At 49.4% G+C, this 19,945-nt stretch overlaps 1 protein-coding gene across 2 annotated transcripts in view; it reads right to left on the reverse strand.

The window, feature by feature from the left end:
* Positions 1-19,205, reverse strand: part of HIP1 (huntingtin interacting protein 1) — a 156,005-nt gene extending 136,800 nt beyond the window's left edge. For both annotated transcript variants that reach the window (XM_007468793.1, XM_007468794.1), the window contains exon 1: positions 19,051-19,205. In XM_007468793.1, the coding sequence (XP_007468855.1) occupies positions 19,051-19,170 (120 nt within the window). In that variant the 5' untranslated portion in view covers positions 19,171-19,205. The remainder of the gene's footprint in view (positions 1-19,050) is intronic.
* Positions 19,206-19,945: the final 740 nt, after the last annotated feature.

A 19,945-nucleotide genomic window follows, 5' to 3' on the forward strand; every position in this document is an offset into this window, starting at 1 on the left:
ACCCCCCCGCCCACCGCAACGTGCCCGGCTTGACAGGGAGGGCACACTCGCCTGAGGTAACTCTCCAGGACAGGAGGTAGTTTTAAATACAGACAAGGAATTAACAAGAAATGACTCCCTGGCCCCAAGCACTAAGCCGGTGATTTCATAATTAAGACACTGACACCATACCCGCACTCTGCTCCCTGTGGACCCACAGAAAATCTGGTATAACTTCACTCTTCTATCAAGAAAAAAAAAGTTATTTTCTTCTCCTTCTTCTCTCTTCAGACATAACATCATCAACGCAGCTCTTTAAATATCTGCGCCAGGAGGCTATATTTAGTGACTGTTTGGCCCTTAAAATGAGCCTGATTTCCTGTGGCAAAAAGTTCTCAGCAACAAGGAGAGAGGCCTGGAGAATTCTGAAGCACTGACAAAGAGCTTTAAAGCTGGAGATGTTCAAACAGTGTAAGAAAGGAGTTGACTGCTTTTTCTGGAGCGATGACTGGCATCCAAGATAGAGGGAGAAAAACCATAATAAAAGGGTGTTTGCTCTGAACACCACCAAAGTCGTTCGAGAGAACAGCCTGACACCAGGCAAGTATTTGGGCCGATAACTGAATGTGGTACATAGTCCTCTTTCAGAGAGGCAGGAGGGAGATCAGTCTACTCATTCATTCACTCACTCACTCATTCACTCATTTATCACTCACTCATTCACTCATTTATCACTCACTCATTCACTCATTCATTCACTCACTCATTCATTCAGTGACTCATTCATATACTCATTCATTCATTCACTCACTCACCCACTCATTTACTAACCACATTTGTGCATTTCCCCACGTGCAAAGCTTTACAAAAGCTCTAAGTCATGGGGCAAACAAGATACACAAACCATGGGACTTAGAAGGGTGTCCCTAGAAAGGGCCCTTGGAGGGACACAAAGTGACTGCTGTGGGGGACCTGGAAGGTGATGGGCACTTCCACGGGGGCCGTTCAGTAAGGCTTCATGGGGAGGGGAAACCACCACCAGCACTGTCTACTGCTCCGGGCCCTCTCATTCAACCCACTCACTGAGCCCAGATGTCAGTACATTACCCTCTATTCCAGATGAGGAGTTTTCCCAAGGCCCCCCCAAGATAAGCAACCAAACTGGAGCTGGAGCTAAGCTTGTTTGACTGCTAAGTGCTTAACTACGTGGGCCAGGCCGTCTGCAGCAGAAGGAGGCCAACAGAAGTACATCTGCCAGACTGCAGACAAAGGTCTTACGCCATTTCTCCCTTCAAGACCTGGGGCACTCAGAGCAGATCCTCTCTGGAAAAGGCACCAGATCTGCTCCCTCCTCCAATGCAACCTAGACTTTCCACACTTTCCCTCCTCAGACACCACTGTCCTGTCCCTCGGCATGTGGGGTCTCCGGGGTCTCCACGATGACCCAAGGGAGGCGAGGAATGCACATTTACTTAGCCCTGACTAACGTTTGCCAAGCAACATGCCATTCTTTTTTTTTTTTTTTTTTTTAACATTTTAGTTTGAGATAATTTTAGACTTTCAGAAGAACTGCAAAAATAGTACAAAGTTCCTGTACATCTTTGCCTGGCTTCCCCTTATATTAACTAACATCTTATATAACCATAGGAAAAATCATCAAAATGAAGAAATTCACTTTGGTACAATATTATTAACTATATTACAAAATTAATTTGGATTTCTCCAGTTTTTCCATTAGTATCCTCTTTTTTTTTAACTGGAGTATAGTTGATTTACAATGTTGTGTTAGTTTCAGGTGTACAGCAAAGTGAGTCAGTTATTTTATATATATATATATATATATATATATATATATATTCTTTTTCAGATTATTTTCCATTATAGGTTATTACAGAATAATGAGTATATTGGGACTTCCCTGGTGGCGCAGTGGTTAAGAATCCGCCTGCCAATGCAGGGGACATGGGTTTAGGCCCTGGTCCAGGTAGATCCCACATGCCGTGGAGCAACTAGGCCCGTGAGCCACAACTACTGAAGCCCGTGTGCCTAGAGCCCGTGCTCCACAACGAGAGGCCACCACAATGAGAAGCCCATGCACCGCAACGAAGACCCAACACAGCCAAAAATAAATAAATAAATTTATATATATATAAAAAAAGAATATTGAGTATAGTTCCCTGTGCTACATAGTAGGTCCTTGTTAGTTATCTATTTTATATATAGTAGTGTATATGTTAATCCCAAACTCCTATTTTATCCCTCCCCGCCACCCCCCAATGTCCTCTTTCTATTTCAGGATCCAATCCAGGATCCCAGCCTGTATTAATTGTCACATATCCTTAGTCATTCCTGGTCTTTCATGACCTTGACATGTTTGAAGAGGACTGCTCAGTTATTTTGTAGAACATCCCTCAATTGGGGTTTGTCTGATGTTTTCTCATGATTAAATTGAGGTTATGCACTTTTGGCAAGAAAGCCACATAGGTGATGTGCCCAGGTCAGTCTACATCGTCATTCATTTCAATACACTGCCCTCTCTGACTTTCTCTGTATCCTCAGGGCAAACCCATTCGAGAGGTATTACTGCCCCCACTATATAGATTGGAAAACTGAGGCAAAGAAGTTAAGGCATTTGCCCAAGGTCACAGGGGTGGTAAGTAACAGAGACAGGATTTGCACTCAGTTCTGTCTTTGGATCATGCTATTACACACCAAGCTGCTACTTCAAGTCTTTCTAATTTAAAATAATTCATCATGATCTTGACTGAATATAGGAAGTTGGACTTGGATGTTAATATAATTATTCCTAGTTCTACAAGTGTGATTCTAAAACCAATGAATAATAAGGATAACAGCTCACATTTACTTATTGAGCACCTCCTATTTGCTTGGCATAGTGTTTCATCTCTTCCATCTGAGGTATCGTATTCAGATCCTTCCAACAACACAATGGAGCGGGCACTCCAGGGCACAATCCCTCATCCCAAACGCTTGGGGGCTGGTGTGTTTGGGAATCTGGGGGTCTGGGTAACACCTTCTAATCAAACACGGTAACATCTTTGCAGCGTATTGTATGACCATCCGTTCTAAGATGGGCAAATAGCAGACTATAAATAGGCCCAGACAAGAACAGGCCGGGTACCAAACTTTGAAAAGACCTTTAGGTTTCCAGAGCCTCTGGGATTTTGTGGGGATAACAGACTGCAGGCCTGTACTATTATGTAAAGTAACTTGCAAATGAGGAAACAGAGCTTTAGGGCGTCTCACAGCCAGTCTGCCCCCTCACTCTGAGGCCTAATTCCCCTGACATTTAAGAGTCTCCTATCACTTGGTTTTCATTCCCCGTTTTCCATGACAAAACACATTCTAAATATACTCAACTGGCACTCAGAATAAATGAAAATAAATTTTCAAAACTCCTAGGCTCAGCTGTTCCTGGAGCAGGGGTCTGGGAGAGATGCAGGCTGTTCTCGATGACATAAGGACATGCTTAATTGCTCAGACTTTCCTTCGTAAGTCCCAGCTACATCATCTATGACTTGATCCAAACTCCTCATGGACCTGGAAACACGTGTAGCCTATTTTGCCTCTTGGGTTGGATGTGCCTTAGTTCCCCACTCTTTTCACAGGGAGGTATCCTTTCATTTACCCTATAATTACTGTCCAGTTTGGAGGTTTGCAAAGAAAGTTCCGGACTGCAGCCATTATCCCCGGTCTAGGTCATCTCTGACTCCTTACCAAGCCCCTGCCCATCCGCATTCTCACTTGACCCTAGGATGATGAAACTGACAATACGTACCGTATTAAGTAGGTGGCGATTTACACACTGGAGGGATGGTCCTAGATAAATCAGTGATGAACCCAAGGAAACAAAGAATAACAAAAATGCATGCAGGAACGTATATCAAAATATGGGGGGGGGGGCTTCCCGGGTGGCGCAGTGGTTAAGAATCTGCCTGCCAGTGCATGGGACATGGGTTCAACCCCTGGTCTGGGAAGATCCCACATGCTGCGGAGCAACTAAGCCCCTGCGTCACAACTACTGAGCCCGTGTGCCACAACTACTGAAGCCCGCATGCCTAGAGCCCGTGCTCTGCAACAAAGAGAAGCCACCGCAATGAGAAGCCCGCGCAACGCAACGAAGAGTAGCCCCCGCTTGCCGCAACTAGAGAAAGCCTGCGCGCAGCAACAAAGACCCAATGTAGCCAAAAATAAAAATTAATTAATTAATAAAATATATATATAGGAGGGGCTCAGCTGTCCCTAGCATGGACAGGGTCATGATAAAGTTGACACTGAGTACAGAGTTAAAACTCTGGGCGGACAATGAAGGGAAAGTGATTGTCAAGGGATGGAAGGCACCTATATTAATGAAAGTGAGATCTTTCTCTTATGTAATGGCAGGTTCATACTAATGGCTATAATGAAAGCAGTTTAAGCAGGAAATAGTTGGGGAGGGAGAAAGAACTGGGCCAGGAGACTGCTGGTTTTTGGTAACAAGCCTGTGGAACTGACTCTTACCTCCTGTACGTGTATACCTTTAAGGAAAATAAAATCACACAACTAGTCATGGGTACAGCCTCGACCCAAACCCCATGCCCTGCCCTGGGGGCCTGTGTTCTCTCCCGTCTGCATCCTTGCTTCAGCCTCTGTCTTTCCAGACTGGGCAATTCTCACTGCATGCCCTCTGTCACCTTAACTGTCACCTCTGAGCCAGCTTTGTGCCTCAATGTCTTTCCTGAGGCCTTAGAACCAGAAATGCAGATTCCTCCAAGCAGGCGGTTCACCCGAGATCCTGTGCAAAGGCAGGCCGATGTGTTCAGGTCATGGTCCAGGAAAACACCTCCTGAGATTTCCGGGTAATTCCTCCTGTGGTTCTGCACACCACCCTCTGAAACGGCGCCCCTGAAAACCCGGGTACTTCCCTGTGTAGGTCCTCGTCTAGATGAGCCTCAACCCGGGCCTCATCAGGGAGCAGACAAACGAGACCAAGACCCATCCATTTACTTATCCAACAGCCATGTGCCTACACTCTGTGCCAAATAGTGCACTAACCCCCAAACTCAGATGTTACTAAGTACAGGTAAGAGAATAATTATAAGAGCTGATATTTCCAAGTGCTCACCACGTGGAAGGCAACGCATTGAGCATCTTTTATGTATTATGTCATTTGATCCTTTCAACAACCCTATGAGGTAGGTATTTTTATTACTGTAGATGCTTTTTCAACAAATCTCTACTTCATTGATCCAGATTAACCTATGCCCACCAGCATCTCTGTAAAGCGGGCTGCCTGGGACCCCAGGCAGGTAAACCGTCTGGCTCTAAAGCCCATGCTCATCACGTCTACAGAGTCTTGGGGCACAACCCAGACCCAGACACAACTGGGTCTGCCTCAAATTTGGACACTCACTTGCAGTATGGACCTTATTTTTCTTTTCTAATCTTCATTTCCCTTTAGGAAACTGGATTGAATCAGAGGCCATATCTAGATAACAACAGGAACCAGGGAGGTAAGGTCAAAGCATGAAGCAGGCTGGCAGAAGACAACAGGGAGTGGTGGAGACTGTGGAAAATCAGTGTTTATGCCCTGGCCACAGGTTTCAGGTTTATTTGTAAAATTTAAAGAAACACATCTGTAGCTGCTAGCTTGAATCTCGCACATCCCTTCTGGCTCTAACATTCTCTAAATCAAATAGATTTGATAGGTCGGGCCTCAGGTTCACTGCAATGGCATCATGACAGACACTCCATGTGGCCTCTGATTCAGTGTCAAAGAGTTTTTCTGGAAAAAAAAATTTATGCTACAAAGTTAGGCCTGATGGGCTACCACCGGGAAGGTGAAAATCAAAAGACACTTCCAAAGTTGTGCAGTGCTCAGCCTGGGCAGACGTACCTGGCCGTTCTAAGCAAAAGACAGAAGATGATGCCTGGGAAGAAGTGACCAACTGCAAAGGGCTTCTCACTGGGTGTTTTCTGAGTGACTTTGGGAGGCCAGTTCTTTTGGTGGGGGGACAGATCCATCTGACCAACGCAGAAGAAGTTACCCATAGAAACTAAGTGCAGCCAGGGTTATCCAGGAGGAAAGATTATCCAGGGGAAAGCCAAACAGAATTCAGCGTCTGAAGCTGAGAACCAAAAGCTGGGGTAACAATGGCCAGGTGTTGTTAGAAGGCAGTCAATTCTGACAGGGCTGTTGCTTCAGTAACTACACTTGCAAGGAATCTAAATTTTCTTAGCCTTTGGGGCAATCTTATCCAACCCCCTCGCCTCACTTCACAGACCTATAGAGGGTAGGGAACATGGCAGAACAGAGAGAACCACAGCCAGGAGAGGCCAGGCTTCCCAATTCTTAATCCAGAGTTCCAGGACCTCCTGGCTGCTCTGCAGCTAAGCCCAAGGATACGGGAACATTCCAGACCACCAGCGAACCTGAGTAAGTCTCAGGACACAGCAGGCCCACCCTGAGGGAAGCCCTTCATTTATTCCCACCTGTGCTTCCTGCCTTTAAGTCAGTTCCCTCGAGCAAAGACACCATCAGGATCCTATAGTAACACTGGGATTTCCCACCTGCCTTTTTTTTTTTTAAGAGACAGCACAGCACTTGATCAAAAAAAAAAATTTTTTTAAGGCTAAGTAACTTACATCTATGATCCTCGAACTTGGAATTGCATCAGAGAACTCCATGGCCCAGCAGGAAAGAATGTTTCGAAAAGGCTGCTGAATTGTTTTTTCCAGGATAAAACACCTGTGAATAAGTGCCAAGCGTGGAAATCCACTGTTTTATCTATGGCCACAACAAGCATGGATGAAATAACAAGTGTTCCTCTAGGTTTAAAAGCATGGCCTGTCTGTGCAGCGAGGCCCAGGCTCCGCTGGGCTTCTTGCCCTGGAGCATGCGTTACCTGTTACCATCCTGTATTAGCTTTTATCACTGCTGTAACAAATTATCACAAACTTAGCAGCTTAAAACAACACCCATTCACCATCTCACAGTTCCATAGGTCAGAAGTCCAACAAGGTCTCACTGGGCTAAAATCAAGGTGTCAGCAGGCTGCATTCCTTACTGGAAGCTCTGGGGAAAATTCGCTTTGAAGCTCACTCCAGTTGTTGGTAGAATTCAATTTCTTGCTATTCGAGACCCGAGGTCCCCATGTCCTTGCTGGTTGTCGGCCAGGGGCCACTCTGAGCTTCTGGAGGCTTCCCTTGGGCCCCTGCATGTTGGCCCCTCCATCTCAGAGCCAGCAATGACACATTGAATCCTTCTCTCACTTGGAATCGCTCTGACTTCCCCTTCTACCATGTCTCTCTTCTGCTTGGCAGCCAGAGAAGATTCTCTGCTTTTAAAGGCATGTGTGATTAGACTGGGCCCACCTGGATACTCCAGGCTCCTCTCCGTATCTTGAGGTCCTTCATTACGTCTGCAGAGTCCCTTTCACCAGGTAACAGAATATAGTCACAGGTGGATATGTTGATGGTGGAGACATTATTCTACCTACCACATTTCACTTCACATTTCTGAGCTGCAGAAACAACACCTATCAGTCCACCGACAGAACATAAATCAGGCTCCTAATCCGCTAGCTCTAGGTGTACCGTGCCTGCACACGGAAGCCACCTCTGTAAATCTGTCCCTCCCACTGAATTCTCCACTCCTAAAACACGCTCACCTTGAACCCACCAGTGTTGCCAAAACTTTCGTTTCAGTCCAATGTGACACAGATCAGATGCATTCACCTCGGTGTTAAGCACCTGCCTTGGGGTGGGAACTGGGCCCATTCCCTTTTCTGTTACCGCAACAATCAAATACAATTAGGTCCTTAAGATGCATCATTAGTTCATCTGACAAACATCTCCTGAGGTCCTACTGGGCACTGAGCGCTTTGCTTAGGCTGGGGAGGCCTACAGAGCAGGCTAAGCTATAAGGAAGCTCACGGTCCAGTGTGGGACAGACACCCAGATTAACACGGTAGCACAGAACACACAGAAATAGCAGTCAGTAAATCTGCCTGGGCAGGGGTGGAGGAAGACTTCCCAGAGGAGGGGCCATCGAGGGTGGGACTTAACGGATGAAAAGAGTTTGGCAGGTGGATGAAGTGGGAGAGGCGTTCTAGGCAGACGAGAATGCTGCCACCTGGAAAAACCCAGGAGTGAAGCAGCCGTGGGCTATGCTGGGAAAGCGCTAAGGCGCCTGGTAGAGCTGCGGGTGTTAACATTAAGGCTGGCCAAGCTGGGCTGTGTGCCGTGACAAGGAGCTTGGGTTTCAGCTTAGAGTAACGCATAACAAACAGAGGTTGTTAAAACCTGGAGTGATACAAACAGTTGGACCTCTTAAAACCAAACTCTGATGGCCAAGGAGAGGGTAGATCTCATGAGGGTCGAGACTGGAGGGCAGGAGGGCCGGGTGGGCCATGCAATAAATAGTTCGGGCTTGAGATGAAGGCCTGAACTAAGGTGGAGAAGGCGGAGGCGGTGGTGGAGAAGTTGGGGCGATACGGCTTGCAATCAAGGAGGCAGGAACAACAGGCCTCTGTGACTAGCTGCAGGGGTGCAGAACAGAGGGGTCTCCTAGGATGACTGGCAGAATTTCAGGTGGAACGGCCCGAGATGGTTTATAAACTGAGATTCTCTGAAACTGTGAACAAAGGACAATGAGCAAGTGTGTGGCAGGAGATGGAGACCAAGTTTAGGTGGGTTGGGTTTTTCTTTTTTTTTTTTTCTTTTTTCTTTTTTGAGTCAGATTTTTCTTATCAGCAGTAACAAGGCCTTGGCTGTACAGGGAGATCCCATCCCGGAATAAGGGTCTCAAGGGAAGCAGGAGATCGCAAGTCACTGCTGAGCATGAGTCAGGGAGTTGACATTCAATAGGAAGTCCCCAAGGACCACCCATGGTTACATCAGAGAGACAGTGTCTTCAGGGTCCCTCTTGGTGGCTCCAATTGTGCTCATGTGACCCCAGATTCAGGGTTCGCAAGTTAGGGTTCACATTTTAGAACTGGGACCAAAAATGGTTGATGCCCATTCGGTCCTTCACCCAAAATATTTTATCCTTCATTCCACGAAGCCTTATCAAGAGTCGCTCGGGGCCAGACACTGCGCCAGGAACTTGAGCTGACAAAGAAAAGGCACTCAACATATACATTTTTTGAATTTCTACCATGTGCCAAGCCCAGAGAGGTGGAGCCCTGGGATGACCTGCGACTCCAAGGGAAGCTGATCTGGATCTTGCTCGGAGAGGAAACCACAGAGCTCATGCCTGTGTCTTTCTGAAGGATTATGGGAAATGGGAGGGAATAATATAGCAATAGTTAAGCCAGATCCAAGGAAAACTGAACAGAGAAGGTATTTGCTTCCAGGCCAGTATGGGAGAGGGGACACGTGACAGCCTAGTAAGACATAATAACACACACAGTAACTGTCTAGCCTAAGAACTGTCACCATGGGCTGGCCCCAGGGACCACACAGCCAGACAGAGACCTCAAAGAACCACTGTTAGAAGGTCAGCATTTCTGCCATGTTCCCAGGTGACATTCTCCAAGCTCCCAGATTCTCACAGTGGCTCATCATGCCTGGCTTGATCTAAAGCTTTGGAACAGGAGCCAAGCCTGAGGTTCTGTGTTTCAGAAGCCTATCACCTGGGTCTTTGGTTTATTCAAATGTCTTCTTTTGAGCCTAGAGGCACGCTTTCTTCTCTCATTCTCTCCTTTGAGAACTTCTCACCGCCTAATACATTTCGTATTTAACAGACATCCTGCGCTTTGGCTGGTGTAAAGCCCTCTGCTAGACACCGGGGCAACTCACCAAAAGATGAGTGAGAAACGAGGGCCCAGGACTTCCCTGGTGGAGCAGCGGTTAAGAATCTGCCTGCCAATGCAGGGGACATGGGTTCGAGCCCTGGTCTGGGAAGATCCCACATGCTGTGGAGCAACTAAGCCTGTGAGCCACAACTACTGAGCCTGCGCTCTAGAGCCCGTGCTCCGCAACAAGAGAAGCCACCACAATGAGAAGCCTGCGCACCGCAACAAAGAGTAGCCCCCAGTCGCCGCAACTAGAGAAAGCCTGTGCGCAGCAACGAAGATCCAACACAGCCAAAAATAAATAAATAATTAAAAAAAAAGAAAGAAAAGAAATGAGGGCCCGTCTGCCACGAAGGAAGGTAGGCACAAGACACACATGAACGGGAGCCAAGAGCACCATGCTAAGTGTGGGCTAATGATAGGTGTCAACTTCCCAGCTACATGTTACAGCAGGGCTCAGGGTGTGCTGCTTGTATATGCGTGATTCATACATCAAACATTTCCCAGTTCTAGGGCAGCATCAGAAGTGCTTTCACGGGGGAGGCTGTGTTTGAGAGAGACCTCAAAGGGTGGGTGGATATCTAAATGGCAGGTTCTTATTTAGCCTCCTTAAGACCGTCTCCTACTCCCTGGGAGGAGCCTTTTTATAATCCTTTGTATTCTGAAATATATAAATAGAGAAAACTGCATGAAGTAAAAATGGAAAGCTTAACGAATTATCATAAACCACCACCCAGGCCAATAAACAGATGGATGGCAGGACCTCAGAAGCTCCCCTGTTCTGAACATCCTACCCATCACTAACCTCTCCTGCACCCAGGGATGACCTTTATCTGGACTTTTATAATAATCACTCCCTTTTTTTTTCTTTTCAGTTTTACTATCTAAGCAAGCACCCCTAAATCCCAGTTTTGCTTTGCCTGTTTTTTGAACTTAATATAAATGGAAGGCTTCAGAGTTGTCCTTTGGGGTCTGCCTTTTTTCCCCTCAATGTTACGTTTGCAAGAGTCACCCGTGTTGTTGAGGGAAACTACAGTTTGTTCATCTTCACTGCTGTATAGTATCCCAATGAGAAACCAGATCACAATTTATTTATCCATCTACTGCTGATGGGCTTTTGGACTGTTTCCAGTTTGGGGTTATTATAAGACATGATTATGAATAGTCTTCTAAATATCTTTTGGTGCATGTGCATGCATTTCTGTTGGGTATATAGCTCGCTGTGGACTTGCTGGGTTACTAAGTGTGCTTCTCTTCAATTTGGGGATAATACCAGGCTGTTTTCCAATGCAGTTGCACCAGTGTACACCCCCCTCAGCAGTACATGAGTGCTTTCGCTGTTTCACATGCTTGCCAACACTTGGCACTGTCAATTTTTTTTTTCATTTTTATTTCAGCAATCCTGTATCTCACTGTAATTTCAATTTTCACTTCCTTGCTTTATAACGAAGTTCCACACTTTTTCATGTGGTTACTGGCCATTTGCTTAGCCTCTTTTGTGAAGCACCTCCTGCCTGTTTTTCTATTAGGTTGTCCTTTTTTTTTTTTCTTTTAAGTTTTTTTTACATATTCTGGATAAAGGTCCTTCGATAGTTACGTGTGTTGCTAAAAATCTTCTGGGAGGAATTTCAAATGTCCAAATAAGTCAATTTGGAAAAGACCTAGGGCGAAAAAAAAGAAATTTCTGTACCTTTTCTAAGTTACTAGCCCCAGGCCAGGCTTCAGTTTTAGAGGAAAATATAGAAAGGAAAGTGTACAATTTGAGATCAGACCCACCAGGTTCAAGTCTCAGCTCCTCGGGCCACTTCCTGAGCGCTCTTAGGCAAGTCACAGAGCTCTCTGGGCCTCAGTATCCACACTTGAGAACTGACCAAAATTACCTCCTGCACGGTTGTTCTGTGGCTGAAAAGAGGTTATGTGTAAACGTACTTTAAAAACTGCACATGGTGGTAGCTGTAGTTAAATCAGAAGCAACTGGCCACACTGGCTTCCTGAACGGCCCAACCAGCTTCCTGAGCTGTGTCCCAGCACTAATAGCAGAGGTGGCAGCAGCCACCTTTCAGATCCAAGAAGATCCCTTCTCTCTTTCCTGTGGGCTAAGCCAGAGGAACCTTCAATCCCCAGCTCTCTCCCCGCAGTGTCAGACTGTACTGCCCACAGCCTGGAACAGGGCTCCTCCCTGCCTGCCCAGGCAGGAAAACAGGAAGCAGTCCCCACCCTGCCAGGAGGTGGGGCTGACTGCTTCCCTCTCCTAGGTGGGCATCTCTCCAGGACATCAACCCTTCTGGATGCAGGAGAAGCAATGGCCGCTGGCCTGTGGCACCATTGCACCAAGCTGTGCCCTATGCCCCACCCAGGTCACTCCCACACTTTGTCCCGAGGTAGTGGAATAAGTGGGCCCACGCATGAGGAGCATGAAACGGGCCTCATCAGTGCCTCACAAGCAAGGAACCCTTTCAGTGCCCAAGTGGGGCTGGGAATCTGCTCTCTTGGACCACATGGACACACCCTATCCCTTCCCAAGGTGCACTAGCATCCTTTCATGAGCCCCACGTCACTGGTACCTGGGCCCCATTCCACATACAGGGGGCAACTGGAAACCCCTTTCAAGAGAGCAGTTGAGAGCTCAGAAGAAATGTGTGTCCTTATTCCAATGGCAAAGGCTGCTTACAGGAGTTTTATAAGCTGAAATATTTGAGAGCTGGAAGGACCCTCAGAAATCTCTTCCAGCCTCCTCATTTTGAAATGAGAGATGCAGGGGCAGAGCCAGAGACAGATTTCCTGTCTCTGCACTCATCCTAACATCCCTTATGCCGCGCTGCAAACTACAGCACCTGCACGCAGGCCACTGCCATCAGTCATGTCCAGGTGCCCGGGACACTAGGCCAGTTTCTCTCCCTTCCCTGTAACCTCTTCTAGCTCAGAAAGATCTGACCTGAAGCAGAATGAAGCCCTGGGAAGTCCAAGACCATAGTTTGGGAATGTTTATCAAGTGTTCTGAACTTGACGGAAATTCAAACTGTCAACCTTGAGCCCTAATTCTGTTTCCAGCCCCTGCAGGCTCTTTCCTAAGTGAAGTCTCCAACCTAGTGGGCCATGTACTTCCATGGTACCCTGGGTGCCCAGGCCTGGCACACAGGGCAGGCACTTAGTGAGATATGCTCATTGGGGAAATCAAAGGAGACAGAGGGAGAATCTCCAAAATGTGCAAAGGAAAAGCACTCTGCAAGTGGAGGTCTGCCTGCGGCCCCCAGGCTGCTGTAGATCCTCCGACTGTTGTATGTTCACATGTTTGGCAAACAGGCCTCAGTACCTGCCTCATGCAAGGGCCCACTGGGCACTGAAACCCAGACCCTGCCCTCAAGACCTTCCAGTCCGGAAGGGAAGCCAAGATGTGCGCGTGGATGAATGGGAGGGACATACAGTAGCTAAGGGACCCTGCTCACCTGAACCAGACTGCAGGGGCTGCCTGGTGGAGGGATGCCCTGTAAGTTAAGGCCTGCAAACGACAGGGACTAGGGACCCTGATGGTGCCACATCATGTGGGGTCTCTGGGCAGCCAGCAAAGTTTCCTGGAAAAAGAGAGTTATATGGGCAGTGCTGGGCTTTAGAGACAATCCATCTGGCATCAGACGCTTTGGGAGGCAGGGAGGATGGGATTACAACGATGCAGGCAAAGGAGGAAATAAGGGCAGCGACAGCGAGAAGCAAAGGAGGGAAGGACAAGAGAAACATCACAGAATAGAGTGTGGCTGTGAGGGCAAGAGGCGGGGAGGGCTCAGAGCTGATGCCCGGGAGATGATGGGACTAATGGGGACCAGGCACAGGCGTTCACAGGCTGGGGAAGCCCAAGCAGAGTTTGGGGCACGTGTGGTTTATCAGGGGGCAGATATCCAATGGGAAGTGGTCACACAGGCCAGGAAGTCAGAGAGTCGATGTCATTGAGGTGAGAACAGAAACCATCAGATGGAAGTGAGGGCAGAGGAAGTGGACAGGAGGAAAAAGAGAAGTGGGTGAGGACAGAGCCTCGGGGACCCCAAGTGTTAGGGGAGGAAGGAGGAGGAGAGCTGGAGGGGACCAGGCAGTGCCACAGGGATGGCAATCGGGGCCAGTTGTCCTGGGTTTGAGTCCCAGCTGTCACTTACTTCAGAACCTTGAGCTGGTTATTAACCCCTCTCAGCCTCAATTGCCTCATCTGTAAAATAGGGTTTATAACCCTATTTGTAAGTTTGTTGTAAGACTTGAAAGGGGAGATTTGTGCAAGGCCCTTACACTTGCACAAAAGTAAGTGTGATAAGTGTAGGCTTTTCTCATTAGTATCAGTGGGAGGAAACCAGAAAAGGACAGAACCACAGAAAAAACAAAGCAAGCTCTCGGCATCCTTTCCAGTTTTCAATACCAACTAAGGGAGCAAGCAGGGGACAGGAGGGGTACAGCACCTTTTATGTTAGAAACCATTCCTGTGTAGCCAGGGTTGGGACCCACTGATCCCTCTAGCCCAACCCTAAAATTTTTCAGCTGGTTAATCGAAGGTTGAACATCTTCTGATGATCATGAACGAGATGGCAGAAACACCCCTGACTTAAATGTGGATAAGAGGACTTGTCATCTGATTTTGAAGCCCTGGCTTGTCTGTCTACTTGCTATGTGGCCTTGGAAAAGTCACTTGGCCTCTCTGAGCCTGAGCTATTAAATAGGTTAAAAGCTATAAATCCCCTAGCATGTTCCTAGGACCCAGCAAGCCCTGCATAAATATTTGTTTCTGTTCCTGGCTCTTCCCAGTGTATGACTGGTTAGGATCCTTTACTCTATCGTGGGCTCCATCCAAGAGATTGTGACTAACGGTTTGTTCCTTCCCCTGTGTTTCCAGAGCCCCATCCACTCCTCTGATCCCAGCATTCACCTGCCACAGAGCAGAGCGGCTCAAACTTCCGTGTCTGATTGAAATGCAGGCTCTGATGCAGCAGGTCCTGCCTCGCTAATCGCTCCAGTGATGCCGGTGCCACGGGTCCTCTGTACCCCTTGCAGAGAAGGCCCGCAGTGGCCGGTCCACCTCCCTGCTGACTCATGAGCTCCTCTGGGGCCACTCTCTTTACATTACTCATCTCTGAGTTCCCTTCATGATATGTACTCACTAAATGGATGTGGAAAAAACAGGTAAACCATACAGAAAACCATTTTCCAGATAAGTAAATACAGACAGGGTATTTTGTTTGTGAGTGGCAACCCTCCAGATTCATTCCAGAATCGCCCTCTTGCCTGACTTGAGGACAGTGTGGTGGGCTGAGACCTGGAACCCGGAGTCCTGGGTTTGAATCCTGACCCTTTCACTCACTGACCAGCGGCCCTGGGCAAGTTACCAAGCTCTCATCCATAAAATGAGGGTGATAACACCGAACCACAGTGCAACCCCAAGGATGGCTAAAACCTGCTTTATAAACTGTAAAGTACTCCAGGCAACGTATCATTATTACTGCAGCTTTTTTGAGGGCGGGAACTACTTTTTATTTCCCTAGAGACTGAAGGTTGCTTGTGATGGGCTGGGTGGGAGACACACCAGGGGTCTGGTTGCAGATGGGGACTGAGGCAGGCAGGGCAGGGGTCCCCACTCTGGCAGGGACACTGGCCACGTGAAGTGTGAGGATGATCCCAGGAGAGTCGAGGAGGGAAGGCTTCCCAGAAGAGGCTGGCAGTGGTGGGGAAACAAGGCGGGTCTGAGGGCACAGGCAGCTGGGGAATGGGCCTGACCGGAAGGAAGGCAGAGAAATCAGAGTCCCCTGATAGGCCTGGGGCAGGGCTCCCGACTGAGACTGTAGAGACAAGGCAGGACCAGGAGGGAACTTGGGGCCATTAGGAAAGAACATCAAGTAATTACAGATGTTCCCTGCAGCCCAGAGCTGAGTTCCCCATCCAGGCCAGGCCTCCCTGTGGGACCAACCAGTCACTCTGTACCCTTGACTACAGCCACTTCACCGCTCACATGAGCCTCAGGCATGTGAGGACAGAGGAGAGAGCAACAAGATGCAGTCCCGCCCTCAGGAAGCTCACAGTTTAGTGAGGGTCACAGAGAAATGGGGACAGGACAGGCAGCAGGTGCGAGGCGTTCAGAGGTGGAAGGGACCAGTTCTGCTCCTGCCTCCACTCAGCCCACAAGTCTCATCCACACCCATCTCCAGGCCATTCCCCATTCCTGGAATGGCCCTGTCCCTCCTCTCCACCCAGCAAGTACTAGCTCAGGCTGAAGGGTGGGGTTCAGACCTCAGAGGGCTCCCACCCCCTGGACACCCCCTTCCCACCCCCATAGCCTGTACTTTAAGCACACACTCTTAGTAATTATTGCATTAACTAGTAACACTTCTGCCCTTTTACTGAAGAGTTAATCACAGCCCGCCCCAGTACTTGCCCTTGGGCTTTTTTTCAGGCCCCCTCTCCCCCTCAGAGTACAGCAATCATCATTGCAACAGTGCTCCTCAGTTTACAAAATGCCTTCACTCATATTATTTAATTGAATTCCCCACAATCAACCTGTGACGTAAGTAGTATCCTTATTTTACAACAAGGAAACTGAGGCTTAGAAAAGTTAGACAGGGACTTCCCTGGTGGTCCAGTGGTAAAGAATCCACCTTCCAATGCAGGGGATGCGGGTCCGACCCCTAGTCGGAGAACTAAGATCCCACATGCTGCGGGGCAACTAAGCCTGAGTGCCGCAAACTACAGAGCCCAAGCGCTCTGGAGCCCACGCGCCACAACCAGAGAGAAGCCCGCGTGCCGCAACGAAGATCCCATGTGCTGCAACTAAGACCCGATGCAGCCAAAAAATAAAGAAAGAAATAAATAAGTAAATTAAATAAAAAGAAAGGTTAGACAACTTGCCTGGGGCCACACCACCCACTCACGTGCCTGGCAATCAAACTCCAACCTCTTCTAGCTCCCATGCCAGTGTTCTGCCCAGTACTCAAAGGCCACACAAGGTAGTAGTTAAAGGCTGGGATCAATTCCAGCTGTGTGACCTTGGACAAGTTACTTAACTTCTCTGTGCCTCAATTTCATCCAGGTAAAATGTGGCTGATACCCACCTCATAGGTCCTTATCGATACCACTTCACAGGACCTTACTGAGATTAAAGAAGGAAATATAATAAAGTACTTAGAACAGTGCCAAACACAATAATTAGTTACAATTATCACTCTAACGTCGCTAATTCTCATGTTTTCTTAACTCATTAAAAATTTTTTTTCTAACTCATGTTTATATCTCATAATACATTTCATAGGTAGTCATTAAACAAAATACATTTTTGCAGCTTGACTAAGGTGAGGTTTTAGGATTATCCTCTTTCCTTTTCTTCACTCTCCTACTCCCCTAATAGTTTCAACAATAGAGAAACTCTCTTTTCCTGATTCATTCTACCTCCCCTCCACACTACACACACACAGACACACACGCACGCACACATGCACACACATGCACGTACGCACACACGCACACACACACACACACACACACAAGCCACTAGGTCAAATTTGGCCAATTATCAGTGTTCCATAGAATGTAAAATACTGGCAAACACTGACCTAGACTCTTCCTATTGGGCTGTCCCTGGATAGCTAGAGAAACTTTCATAAACCTAATTTCTATCACTATAATGGGTCAAAGTCTTACGTGTATTTCTCGATTGCTCCAGTTTTTACTTATTTGAGACTCTAGAAGGAATGAATTACCATTTATTTTCCTTTGCCATTAAAAAAAAAAAAAAGATTCACACTGTTTCCTGGAGCAAGAAGCCTCATGTGCCCAGGCAGCTAGTTGAGGCCATAATACCCACAGCAGACAGGTAGCTTCCTTCTTTTCTGGGGTCCAATCCACAAAGTCAGAGAATAAACCTTAAACCCAGCTGGGCCCTGGGAGACAGAAGTGAACAGCCATCTCTCCCATCCCACCTGGGGTAGGATGATGACCTAGGAAGGGGACACTCCCTACTCTACATCACCCAAACACACCTGCGAAGGGCCTGGAAAAAGACGAGAAGGAAGTCCCCTGGGATGAAAAGCTTCGTTCTTTGCAAGATTCTCTATATAGAACACTCAGGAGCTCACCATCTGTATCTAAAACCCCAAAGCCCTTCCCTCACACGGTACTGTATTTGGGGGTGGGGGGAGCAGAACACAGCAGGAGAACCAGCCTCTGGCAGTGGAAGTCCCACTGGATCTTCAAAGGTTCCACTCCGAGAGCAAGAGTGAAGAAAAAAATGTGCCCATACAGCTTTGGCCCTGGGATTCAAAGAGGTGCTGTGCCCTTGGAAATGGATTTTGCATACAAACGAGCCAATGAACACCATAAACATGTCAGCTTTATTCAGTCCAATCAATACACAAGGCATTAAAACTCTGAGGTAAAAATGGATTGAGGCTTTTTGTTGACGACAGTGAGGAATTTTGGCCCCCAGCCCTGCTCAGGCTGGACAAATGGGGCAGTCTGCCTATTAGTTGTCAGGCACATCTTGGGGGATGAAACCAAAACCCCAATTCAGGGTTCTGGGCACCCCAGGGCAGCTCAACTTGACCCGCATGGGGCCACTGGTCCAAAAGCCTCAATTCCTGCCCCCGGGCCGGCCCCCTCCTCCAGCCCCCAGTCATCTTCCAAACTCGGCCACACATCACATTTCCCACATTCCTTCTCACCGCTCAGACCCCTTCAGCCGGGCCCTCGGAGACCGACAGCTGGGGGGTGGTGTGAGCCAAGCAAGAGGCACAAGGAAGGGGGTGCTAGGGGTGGGGGGAATGTCAGCGCAACCCTGAAGCGATCGAAAGGGGAGGAAAGGGCTCCACATCCTTCACATCCCCGACCCAGCGCCCCACTCTCGGCCGCCAGTAGCCCCCTCAGTAGCCTCAGCTACCCTTAGTAGCCCCCCAGTGAGCTTCCCCAGCCTAGGAGCAAGCCTTCCATTCGGCTCGTTTTCGGGTTCCTTCCCCTCTCACAGCCCCTGTGACCCCTGCCTTGCCCCGCCGGGATCGGCTCCCCTCAGTCGCGCCGCACGGATCATGTCAGCTCCTCGGAGCCGCCCTGCCCTCTTCCCCAGGCCAGCCGGGTGCCCCCGGGGTCCCCGACCTTCCCTGACCGCCCTGACCTGCGCACCAGATGCCCTCTCTCGCGGCCCCCTTGCTCTGTCCTTTCCTGGGTCTGCAGGACTCCTACTCCCTTCAAGTCCGCTCCAGGACACTGCGTCTCTCGGGATGCCCCAGCCATGCGCGACCCGGGGTCCCCCGGTCCTCACCTGAGTCCGCTCGAAGCTCTCCCGCTCCGCCGCCTCCATCCCCGCGCCGACCCCACGGCGGCTCAGCACCTTTGGCAGGGGGTTGGGTACTTGCTTCATGGAGCTAGTCATCCGGTCCATGTCGCCCCGCGGAGCCGAGTCAGGGGCCCTCAGCAGCCCCGGGATCCCCTCTGCGCCGCCCGCCCCGCCCTACCCACTGGGATCCGGCGCTAACGGAACGGCTCCCGCCTCCCATTGGCTGAGAGCAATGCTACTCTCCTGAGGCCCCGCCCCCGCCCAGAGGCTTCCCCGTCCGCCCCCGCCCTCTCCAGAGCCCCTTGACTCGCCCTACTCGGCTGGGCCCTAGGGACGGTGAGGCGGGCCGTGACCGGCCCGGAGGCCTGTCCGTCACCGGGCCCCACCTCCCCTGGCCGGGGCGGGCCTGGGGCGGGGCTTAGGGCGGTCCTGACCTGCCCTCGCCCTCCCCTCCCCCGACGCCCAGCGCACCGCTCTCCCAGCCCTGCCGGCGCCTGAGTCTTCCCCGCGACCAGCGCTCTCCCAGTGTCGGGGCCGCTGCGAGATCCCGGCTTGGTGGGCGGGAGTCAAGCTGGCGGGGAGTCGGACCGCCCGCAGGGAATCCGGGCCCGCTTGGGACTGGCCTATTTACTCCTTTCGGGCCGGGGACGAGAGAGAGCGCGCGTTGGACCGGCTCGGCGGCCGGAGTCCCAAGATGCGCTGCCTCGAGGCCCGGCTTGCGCAGGTTGGGTCAGCTTGTTGCGGACCTGGCCGCCATGGGTAGCGACTCCCGCCCAGCTCCCTCTGCTTCCTCCCTTATCCTCCCCCTGCCCCGAATCCCTGCCCATCCCTTTTGTAATGTTCTCAGACCAGAGAGCGCTGGGCTGGGTCGGGTCATTGG

The sequence above is a fragment of the Lipotes vexillifer genome, unplaced genomic scaffold, assembly GCF_000442215.2.
Source record: "Lipotes vexillifer unplaced genomic scaffold, Lipotes_vexillifer_v1.1 scaffold12, whole genome shotgun sequence".
NCBI lineage: Eukaryota > Metazoa > Chordata > Mammalia > Artiodactyla > Lipotidae > Lipotes > Lipotes vexillifer.